The sequence below is a fragment of the Epinephelus fuscoguttatus genome, linkage group LG10, assembly GCF_011397635.1.
Source record: "Epinephelus fuscoguttatus linkage group LG10, E.fuscoguttatus.final_Chr_v1".
Classification (NCBI taxonomy): Eukaryota; Metazoa; Chordata; class Actinopteri; order Perciformes; family Serranidae; genus Epinephelus; species Epinephelus fuscoguttatus.
The window spans coordinates 16,432,577-16,444,752 of record NC_064761.1 but is presented as its reverse complement, the minus strand read 5'-3'; the positions used below and the strand labels follow the sequence as shown (position 1 = coordinate 16,444,752).

The 12,176-nt window shown below is 41.4% G+C and overlaps 1 protein-coding gene across 3 annotated transcripts in view; it reads right to left on the bottom strand.

The window, feature by feature from the left end:
• The window catches only part of dnajc6 (DnaJ (Hsp40) homolog, subfamily C, member 6), a 52,920-nt gene that overhangs the window by 33,254 nt on the left and 7,490 nt on the right, over positions 1-12,176 (bottom strand). For all 3 annotated transcript variants that reach the window (XM_049587112.1, XM_049587109.1, XM_049587111.1), the window contains one exon: positions 2,324-2,459. In XM_049587112.1, coding sequence (XP_049443069.1) covers positions 2,324-2,459 — 136 coding nt within the window. The remainder of the gene's footprint in view (positions 1-2,323; positions 2,460-12,176) is intronic.

Sequence of the window (12,176 nt, the reverse complement as noted above, 5' to 3'; positions counted from 1 at the left end):
CATCACCCCATTATCCCAACCACCCACTCACACATACATATAAAGTCCTCACACAAACACACACCACCCAACACAAGGCTCTAATGAAATGAATCCCTCTGTATCAGCAGTGCACTGGCTGTTTGGCACAATGAACTGCAATGAATAATTCAGCCAGGAGAGGAGATGGCAAAGAGAAGAGAGGAGAGGAGAGAAGGGAAGGTGGAGCTGAGATGAGAGGCGGCCGAAAAACACCGGGGGGGAACGACAGGACAGGAGAGTGGGAGTTTGCCAAGATGTGAGCAGCAGAGGAGGGGAGACACAACGATCAAACTTGCTGAGTCAATAGTGAGAGAGGAGCTGTGTGTGTTTCTGACAATACAGAGGCCCCTTTGTGCTGCCCTGTGCAGATGCCTGTGCACAAACACACTGAGATGACCGAGCCGTGCCAGACTCTGCTGCCTCCCTCTTTCTCCCCTCCAACCACACTGCTCTGTTTCTCTTCTAAAGCTGTTAGAGATTCACTTTACTTTGTAGTCAACAACTGAAACAACATTCAGTTAATCAAAGGAATCACAACAGGGATGTGCAAAATGCAACTATTCCAATATCTGAGTCAATAAGGACAATTGTTCATCATAATTACAATTCTTCGTTTCTGTAATCTCTTGTTAGGGATCTTCAAAATAAGAGTCACGAGTGTTACAATATCCAGTGTAAAGGGTGACCAAGAAAAGTGTTAAAACATTCATGCTGCTGTTTTGTGTTACTTCATAAACTGCTCAAAATTCTATAATACCACCTGTAACATGAGGGCTTTTACTGTAGGCACCTTTAGAGTCTGAAATAACAACCTTTTTTTTGATGGGTCCAATACAGTCCAATACAGTACTGCTAAGGCATTTCAGATGCTATGAATGCCTGCTACATTACAATGTAAATGAAACTAAAATTACCACCTTGTGGTTGTATGCCTCCATGAACTAGTCAATCTGCAGTTACAGTTTACATCCATGTCTGGCCCAGACTCATATGTAGCCATGACAAGCCTTCAAATATGGATGTTGCTGCAAAGAGGCTACATATTCTAAAACATGGATGCTTCACAAACATCTTCAACCCTGCAGTACACAAGATTAATACAATTAGCAGTTTCAAAGTGGACACCCAAGATTAGTGTCAATAATTCAGTATTCAGTGACTCCCCTTGAAAGTTGAATAATGACCAGAAAAGTGTTTTTGCAGAACATAATGATGTCACAGTGAAGTTAACCTTTGGCCAATGTCATCACTTCATTAATTCATCCTATTAGACATTTGTGTGAAATGTTGTCATACTTAGCATAAGAATTCTTGAGCTATGGCCAAAAACCTTGACCTTTGACCACCAAAATTCAGTCAGTTCATAATTCAGCCCAAGTGGACGTTTTTGCCAAATTTGTGGGAATTCTCTAAAGGTCTTCTTGAGATATCACGTTCATGAGACAGATACAGATACGAGGTCACAGTGACCTTTGACCACCAAATCTTAACAGTTCATTCTCGAGTCCAAGTGGACGTTTGTGCCAAATTTGAGGCAATTCCATCAAGGCTTTCTTGAGATATTCAGTTCACAAGAATGTGACAGACGGACGGACAACCCGATGACATAACGCCTGCATCCACTGCCAAAAAAACAGATCTAACCAAAGACCAGTCACCACCCTACATCATCCATCATCACTGCTCTCATGTTGGGAAAATGCAAAGTTGTCCATTGCTCTAGCAAAAATAAACCTCAGAAGAAGAGGAGTAGGAGTGTACTCGGTTGCCAATTATGCAGCGTGACTTTAGGATAAATATGTTTTTCAGCAGTAGGATTGTGCTAGCCCACCAGTGTATTCTGGTTGTTTCATGTGGTATTTTGATTGTATGGTTTGTAGGTTGTAGCAGCTGTCACACTGTGAGATTGGGGTCTTCAGTGTCAGGATTTTGAGGTGGGCTGTGCTCGGTCACGGAAGATCCATGTTGGCTGTCTGTGTAAGCATCTCACAGTGCAATCTAAAATCACCCTGTCAAACTGACAACCAAAGACTTTACATTTTTCACACAATTGTTAATGGGACACAATCTCAGAGTAAAGAGGCCTTAAATCTCTCAAGAATTTTTCTTATCAACACACAGTATCTTTGATATAATGACAATCCAACCAACCAATATCATCTACTTGACAAAATCTGCAAAGTATGGCAAACTTTGAGTATAACAGCTGTCAGTATTTAGCTGTAGTACAACACGTGGAGTTAAGAGTGTGTGCTTAGCAATAATAAAGTACATTATGTGTGTGAATGTAGCAGTAACTTACGTGGCAACCTGATGCATGACCTTAGTGGAGGTGTCTTTCAGCGTGTCCTTTAAGTTGTCCTTGAAGTTGCTGAAGAACTTCCCGGCTCCTCCCTTCACCATATCCAACAACCCTCCGCCATAATTGGCATCCATATCTGGGGACAAAGAACCATTAGCCAGTCAGAATCCAGAAGGAAACAAAATACACACAGACACATACACACACTGAGGATGCCAACAGAAAGGCACACTTGCATTTAAATGCACAAATGTGACTGTTGGATGAAACCCTGCTATCTTCCTTTTTCAACAGAAGAGTAACGGCTGTTTTCAGTACAAATGATGTCTCTTCAGAATTTACACAATACCTATTGTGTTATTAAAACAGGATCCTTCAATTACTAACTGGAGTGTAGACATTTTCATTTAACTTCAGAACTGAACATATGAGTCACTGCACAACACGCCGAGTAAGGTAGGTGTAAAAGAATGATGGACAAGGACACAAGAGACAAGACACACAAGAAAATGCATACCATCTGGAGCTCTGTGTGTGTGTGTGTGTGTGTGTGTGTGTGTGTGTGTGTGTGTGTGTGTGTGATTATAATGTAGAAAGTAAGCAAGTGTTGGAGCAGACCCCAGTGTCATATCTTAGTCAGCACCCCTCTGGTGATATGAGATTTTCTCTCTCCCTCTCCTCATCTTATGTCCACACAGACAAACCTCAGCTTCACTTGAGATAAGAGTAACTTGGCAGTGCTGACAAATCTACAGACATTAAACACGAGGTATGATTAAGGTTGGGCTTGGACCGTTTAGTTGCAAACAGCTGTTTGCTCAGATGGAGTTTGGGTTTCGTAATTTTCGAACGTAACTAAGTCTGTCTGTGTCTGTTACTGTGAAAGTAGCATATTTAAAGCCAAATGGGAAATAATAAAGAGACAAGCATAGAGAGCATAGTCCATGTGTTGTATTAACCTGGAAAGCTAAAACCAAATGATCAACTGAATGTGTTAAACCTTCACGATAGCACCACTGAAACACTAGAGAAATGTATCATACCATACCGGATCCAGCTGTATCATGCTTAAATTGTATTTGTCACAGTAACAGTGTCTACATTCTTTAATTCATTTTGTGATATAAAGTAAAAACGGTACGCTCCACAATTTTTCAATACTGAACATAAAATTGTTTCATGCTGCCGGCGTACTTGCATTCTTTCGTAAACATTCACAGTGAACAACTGGAGATGGCTTTGCTAACTGCTGAACAGGAGCCTTTTTTCCAACTTGATTCATGTTGTAGTCACAATCAACAATCTCTACTGGCATCAGAAGCTTTCAGTACAATACACAACCAGCCCATATCTCCGAGGCGTACCCTGCAGCGTGGCTTACAGTAACTGTTTGTAGGCATAAAGCTTACATGCAGGAACGGAGGAAACTGAGCAAAATTTTGTTTAAAGGGAGCTTTTTAAAATCCCGAAATATCCAGAGGAATCAATGTCAAAACAATGATGACAATGACAAATGCCCATACAACCTATGATTAGGGATTGAGCCTCTACATCTGGATATATTACAATTTAGCCCCTTTGACACTGCCTCTTTAAAGCGGGAATTTCACGCCATTTTGCCACCTCGCCCTTTTGTATAAAAGTTACGATCACAGAATGGGGGGAGTTGTCTCACCTTTCAGCCAATATTGGCGGTAGTAACAGTGCTGAAATGATGTCTGTGTAAAAGGGACAACCAGTAGGATGGGATCATGGGCAGCACTGGTTTAACGTTTCGACAACATGTTATGTGTACGACCCACTGCAAGGGGATTTTGAATGTAGCTGATAGCAGTTAGCAGCTAACTCAAAGAAGAAGAAAAGCAGTCAAAAATGTCTGTATATTGGGAAAACAATGAGGTCCGGGAACTCCTTATTCCTACGAGCAAAGGGCAGGATCAGCCGCCATATAACATGGGACAGTAAATTATTGCTATTGCCATGTTAATGCCATTGTTATTGCTTATAAAGTGCTGCTGATGCATATTTTACATGTCCTACTAGAGGACGACTCTGTTGTGATTTATGCCCTGGCCCTCACACCTCTTTTGCTTACAAGATACCAGCATACCATCTAAAACCACACACTGCAGTGGCATGATGCTGCCATTGTTTGGTTCTGTGTAAAAATGCAAAAGAAGCATAAAGAAGGGATTTCGTAGCGGCCCTATAGTGCAATCTCTGTGAAAAGGGCTTTTGATGTGTCACATTTAGCTGGGAAAGAAATTCTGTGTACCAGCCATGATCATCCAACCAATACTGGGAAGAGTAGAGCATGATATCGAGGTGAGGCAGATGGTTCATTATGATGAGACAGTATAGCATCATTAGCTGGTAGTTGGCTGCAATTTGTGTTATGTTATTGCCACTAAAAAACACAGCCTAAGAGGAATAGCTAATTGGCTATTACAGGCCATTTTGCTTTATGCTGGTAGGCCGCTGTGCCTTATTCTGTGTAGACCTGTTACGTCACCTTCCACATTAGCTCTTCTTCATTTGTGAGAAAGTCATTCTGTGTGTGCAAAGCAATCATATCTCTCTTTTATGAAGAAATAAGAAAATTCTAATGTTGGGCTCAGCTAAGGTCTTACAGTGTGGGTGGTGAGTTCAGGCTGGTTCACGTCCATGTAATACTTAATATCTCCTCACACACAGTGCTGCTGTTATGACAGTCATTTTCAAGTTATTCACCTATGAAAATCCTCTAAGATAGATAACATTTGTGCAATGGAGAGCACATGTTTGATTGATTTATACAACAGACTTTCTCATAACGATATTCCAAACACTGTCCCTGGGGAAATCTGCTGGCTGCTACTGGACAAAGTTTCCTGATTAACTTTAAACTCTTCTTTCACTACTTGTCTACTTCTGCTCCCTCCACTCCTCCCTCTTTCCCTGTCTGGTTCACTCCATAACATCCTCAAACTTAGACTTTTCATCTCTGAGTGAACAGGCCTAAAATGTGTGACAGGGATTTAATTTTCCCGAAGAATAAAGCTCCCGCGTATTGAACTCACACAGGATATGATCCTCAGACATTTCTGAAACTCAATTGGAACATTGCCTGTGGCAATCAAGATTACCGCTGTTAACTGAACGGCCACTCACAAAGTGACTGAAGTGTAGTAATGGCTGCATTAAGAAAGGTTTAATACAGTGCCTCAAAACAAATATATATGTCACTGGGGTTATCTCAGACTGTGCGTACAAAAAACCCAGGTCATAAACTTGGCATGTGGAGCTTGAAAGATATGGGCATTTGCCAGACAGAGAGGATCTAACATGAGCTATTGTGCTGTGGGAATTGTAGGATCAACTGTTTTAGAGCTTGACCCATACTATAGTCTAAAAGTCAAAATATCTCAGTCTAAGCCTAAAAAAAAAGTGCAATCCTAATTCAATGAAGTGCCACTTTTACTTATTTTCATTTCCAAGATAGACTATTTATAGATTTATATCTGAAAGGCCCCGAAGACTACACTTGATAACACTGAACAACTGGCCGGTGTTCTTGTAACAAAACAAACATGGACTGCAACTGGCAGCTTGCACTGTTTATAATATGCACTGCAATTTGTGCTGAAAACACCAAAAAAAGGAGGAAAAAATGCACAGGGTTTGGGTGAGATCCTCCATGTCAGTTGTCAAGTGCACTTCCACACCACAAACATTGTTACGTGCCATTCTTGCCATTCTTCTTGGGTTTTTTTTGCTTATTCATCAACTTGTAACAACAAGATCTGAATGCTTGAGATTGTATCAGACATTACATTATTTCATCTATTGACTGTTCGTCCCAACTGACCCAGACTCTAACAGTTGTATTGTGTGTCACTGCCTTTAACCAAAGGTTATAAATTTTTTTTAGCTGAATAAATACCTGAAAAAAGACTAAAATTTGAGTTATGGGGTGTTTGCTTGAAAACAAAACATGAAAGCAAGATATTAAAGGACCAAAAAACAATTTAAGCCCGATACTGCACCACTGACATCACATCTGTGCCTTTAAATCCTGAAACCTTAAGCTGACAACAGGTCTTGTTTTTTTACATCCCGTTAAACTGTGTTGCACGAATGCACTGTCCTCGGCCTTCTGAGGTGAAATTTTTGTGTGTGCTTCGGGCATTTGATTTGATTTATCCGTACAGCAGAGTGTCAACACTTGGTAAGGGAAAAGAAAAGGAAAGGAAGACAACATGCAGCAAAGGTTGAGCTCCCCAATAACAGCCATGGTCTTTGTTTTCTAATACCTAACATACAGAATAACCCTGTTAACTCTTCTCTAACTTCCAAATCATTTAATTTGTTGACTGCATCCTGAGCTAATGCCATACAATCACCATTTAACCTTCATTTGAAGAGGGTTTAATTAGTAGATCAATATCACTCTCATGTCTGTACACTAATATGAAGCTACAGCCAGCACCTGGTTAGCCTAGCTTTGCATAAAGACAAGAGGAAACAGCAAGTCCAAAAGTGGCAATATCCACTTACCAGCACCCTCAAGCTCACTACTTAACATGTTATCTTGTTTGTCTAATCCATACAAAATTTAGTTTGCGGGTAGATTTTGTTGCCTTTGGGCAGAGCTAGGCTAACTGTTTCCGTCTTAATGCTAAGCTAAGCTAACCAGCTGCTGGCTGTAGCTTCATGTTTACCATGCAGACATATTCTTCATATCTAACTCTCAGCAAAGCAAGCTTATTTCCCAAAATCCCCGAATTATTCCTTTAATATGGCTGCCATATTGGGCGTAAACATACTCAGGAATAAAAACTGAACTGTTCCCTTTGCATTCTTGGGGCAGCACTGTAAACTCACCTGTAGGTTTGGTCTATTTTTAACCTCCTTACTATGCAAATTTCCCAGCCAGCAAGCATGACAGGGTGTATTAGGAAAACCTGGATCCTGCCCTGCCTTGAAATAAAGAGCTATTTGATATCAACCTGGATCTGCCAATCATGTTCAGACACCTGCACAGGTAACGAGGCATCTGCTACGATGAAGGAAAGAATGTGCTTCAAATAAATCTCGCCACAGAGAAAGTTGTTTCACAAAACAATAGGACCAGACCAATAGCTCATCCCTCCTCCCGCCTCAACCGCCTCCTAACGCTGTCACAGTTGACCAATAGAAGGAGAGAGGGGGAGACTGGGGGAGAGGAAAAGAAAAAAGAAAGACAGCTCTTGTTATGTCCAGAGGGATCAGTGGGCTGTCTGAACATGTCTCCCTCCTCCTACAGCTACAAACATTTCTCCCTCAATATCCGGCTTGGTGTGAATGACACAGATGGATGCTTGCACACAACAATAAAGCTGGACAGGCAAACACACTGCAATGCACTTGATCTCAGTGCTACTACACTTTACCGGGCGTTGTCGTGTCCTAGACCCGAATGACTGCGGCATCAACCCCGGACTCTAATCTGCTTAATTATAGATGCTGCTGATGAGACAAGGAGGGTATGATTAATCATCTACTATGCATCTTAACCAAAGGAGAATTCCGCTGCTTTGAATGGTAAGCAAGCTCTGGCAGGCTGCTAAATGCATGAGTCATGACACGTTGGTAAAAGATGGGAGAAACTGTAGGTACAAGCTGACAGTTTAATAGTCAAACATAATTTTGTACAAAAGGTCTGAAACTACCTCCATCCTTCAAAATGTTTCACACTGATTTCAAACTGCGTGGCCTAGTGGCCTGAACCATGCTGAAGCAATCACATGTCGGGATTGGCAATGGATCCTGAAGCAAGACCACATTTCTGTCTGTAAGCATTCGTCAACATAGATTGTGCAACCTAAATATTATAATGTACAAAACAAGGGAATTAATTAGTCTATGCTGTGAGGATGTCACTGGCTAACTGCTAATCGGTTAACCGCCAGGATTATTTTTGACTGGTTACTAGAGATGGGGACTCGAGTCATTGTGACTTGGACTCGAGTCGACTCGAGTCGCTGTTTTGATGACTTGTGACTTGACTTGACAAAAAATGAAAGACTTGAGACTTGACTCGGACTTGGAAGTTAACGACTCGGGACTTGACTTGAGACACTATGACTTGAATGACTTGAGTGTTATTCACATCACTCAAGACAAACAGCACAGTGCAAGACATGCAGCATAAACATCTTGGACAGCCAGGCGACAACTTCAAACTTTGTTCGTCATTTGAAGAGCCATTCTGCCCAGTAAGTGCTTGTCAATTAGTTAATATTATCTGGTTAGTCGGTAGTTAGCTAACGTTAGCTTGATACGATATGGGGGTGGGGTGTGGTGGGGTGGGAGGGTGGGTCGGTTTGGTGGAACTTGTTTTTAATTTATTTGCTAACATTAACCCCAGAAAACGTGAGCAAACATTCCGACCGGTTCATCACAAGACTGGCTGTACATTTTATGAACGAGCAACACAGGGTTAAATGAGCTAAATGGGTGATTTTGGCCGCTGCCTTGGTTAGTGTGTGTGTGTGTGTGTGTGCGCGTGCACGCACGCATATGGGTTGTCCCTGCAAAATAAACATTGCAGCGATGAAGTCAATGTTTACTGACAGTTACTTATATCTTGTCTTTTCACTTTATTAAGATCAGATTCTGCAGGTAAAATTACAACAATAAGGTGACTTGACTTGACTTGACTTGCCCAAGAAAAAATGACTTGGGACTTAGTTGAGACTTGAAAGTTAAGACTTGAGACTTATTTGAGACTTGCACATGTGTGACTTGGTCCCATTTCTGCTGGTTACACATGTCGGTCTTAATTTTGCTACTCTTCAGTTTACAGCACTGGGCACCACTCAGGTCTGGTGGAAGCTAATGTTAGCTAGTGGTGCCACTCTTGCTATGCCATCCTGACCCAACAGAAGTGCTGTGGAAACACTGTGCCTACCATCTGTCTCCCCCCAGGTTGCCCCACTGCTAACCCCCTTTAGTATTGTTAACTAGGTCTATGCTATCACTGTTAGCTTTGTTAGAACCATTAACAGTGTCTGCATGGCTAGTGGTGCTAACATACGTTAGTTAACAAAGCTATAGGGGTTCAGGGGCAAAAAAAAGGGCTACCTGGGGGAAGATCAGAGGGTTGTCACCATTCTGTAACAACGCTGTCCCGTTAGCGGTACCAGCAGTAACATTGTGCGCAATTGAGCAACGCCACTACCTAGCTCCTACTCAACCGCCAACACTGATGTTAACTAACCTGTGGAGGAGTGTGCACTATGTTTCCACATGGTAACTCAGCCAGCTGTTTGTCACCTTAAAAAGTCTTAAAAATCAACTGGTTAATTACTAATAACGGGTGTTGGGCTATCAAAAGTAAAATCATAAACTGTTGATATATGAGATGGCCCACTTTAGATTCATTTCCTGTATCTGTGTCATGTGGGTTTCACCATCACCCCGCAGCTTTAGGAGACTAGCCGCGGCCCTGAGTCCAATAATTCCAATGACAAAAGTTAACATAAGTACATTATGACCATTTCTTTTGCCCTACAGTCACTCAAGTTAATACTGGACCCATTTTTCACAAGCCCCAACACTTCTTAAAATTCTGACACTAAAATGGCATTTTTTGAAGCAGACAAATCAGGAGAATATTAACTTTGTTCCAGATATATCTCTGTTTTAGCAACATAATCTCGCAAGATCAGGCAACAACTGATGTATGCTATGCTTACACTCGGTTGATATCATACATTAAGCTAACAGATAAAAAACAGTATGTCAAATTTGTACTGTATATAGCGTTGTTTTGATTTTGATTTTATCCATCCACATCAGGTTTACTACACTTCCAAACAAGGTGGGTGTATGCAGGGGAGAGACCCAGACATATACCACTTTGTACCATTGACTCTATGAGTAAGTAGATATTGTTTTTTCAAGTTCTTGCCAGAAAATGTGTGCAAGTTTGGTTGACAAACTGACAGTAGGAAGACGATTGGCAATGAGGGGACAGAGAGATAGGAAACAATGTGCAGTAAGGGCTCCCAGACAGACTTGAATCTGTAACGTTGCGGTTCATGATCAGCTCCTTAACCCCTGTAGGCCACAAGGGTGCCCCCAAAACTGAAGACAATCACTATAACAAAATTGAATCTATCACTTTTAGAGTCAGGTTGGTTTTACTACCATCAATAAAAATATATACAAGGCCACTGAGAGGGGAGACACCTGCTTTATTCAGAGTAAAATACATAAAGTAATACGGTTGAGAAATAAGCAGTGCTAGATTATTGATGTTGCTCTCAGTATCCTGATTAGAAGATATGCCTGGGCTAATAGGTTACAATTACTAAAACAATGAAGATCATGTTTAATTTTTGGAGCCTCAAACTATAACTAACTCAAGATACAAGATACATTAAGCCTAAACCTTTAAAATTTTGTATTTTATAACACAGGCTATAATGCCTGACTGCTGCTCTCGTAAAATCTGTAGATTTTAACTGTATTTGCTGGTTAACACCGAATTACATTTAAAAAGTGTATATATGGTCTGGAGCAGTGGTTCACTTTTTGATTGGTGACCCCTGAAAATGAAGAAGTGACCCCTACTCAAAGGTTAAACACTTCATTGAGTTGGGAGACTGTTTTATTAGAATAACTATTATAGACCCACAGAGGTAAGACTTTACAGTGTTTCACAACTAAGAGAAGGTGAGAGAAAAGTCAGGAAGTAAAATCTAAATTTGGATTATGTCTTTCCTTTTTCCTGAATCATCTTGGGATCCCACAGATTCATCTTGAATCCTAACCCTAAGAAAGCAAGATAAATCAGAAATAGGTAACTGCTAACATCTTAGCATTGGCATACATTTGCAAATATCAGGTCATATAATCAACATAACTGCCATATATTGCCAACTAACTGAGTCTTCTATGTTGTCATCTCATTGTACGTAATCCCTGCGTTGTTTCCCGTCCTAAGTATGACGCAGTATAAATTAATTACAGTGTGAATGAATACCTTTGCTCCTTAATTTTCTGCCCTCCTGTAAATCACGTGCCTTGCCTCTATTTTCTGTTGTGTCTATTTCTCTGCATATCTCTGTGAATCTGTTAGCTGCGCCTCTCTGGCGGTGTCCAGATGGATGTGGGAGTGTGCAGACTGGTGAGCCAGTTACAGTGACAAACCTTGCTAATACAGATACCAGAGGGAGGCTCTGATACAGGCTCCATCAGGTAGTACAGTGGCAGCAGCAGCCGAGAGCCCAGCAACTCACAGTAAAGCAAGAGCAGGACATCAACAGAACAGAGAGCTCTCGGCGTTGCCAGAAAGATCAATGAATGTGTCTCCCTTCTTCTAGAGTGCCAACCTTTACCCCTCAGCATCAGGCTGCGTGCGAATGGGACAGATGGATACATAGACACACACAGGCAGGGGCAGACACACACCTACATGAAAGGGACCATCCGTGAGGGATGACAGACCAGACAGACATCTGACACTGGAGCCCACTGCCCCCACCCTCCCCCATCATGAACCCCAATCCCCTTTCCTCATTGACCCTCCCACCCTGCTCATCCAGCTTCTTTTGTTTCACACAAATGTTCATCCCTGGTGGATGGCTGACTCCACAGAGCACTGCAGTGAGACTCCAAAGACTCACAAAGAAACACACTTGTCTATTAGCACTCATTTACTGCAGTCACTATAATTACTGTTATTATGTTGTAATATTGGCAGTAATAGTCGTAGTAGTGGTAATTTTATTGGACTACTGACTAGAAATTAACTAGAAACTCCACATGGGTTAAAGATAAAAACAAAAATGATTTTGTAAACATGGATGATGTGCAAACATTACGT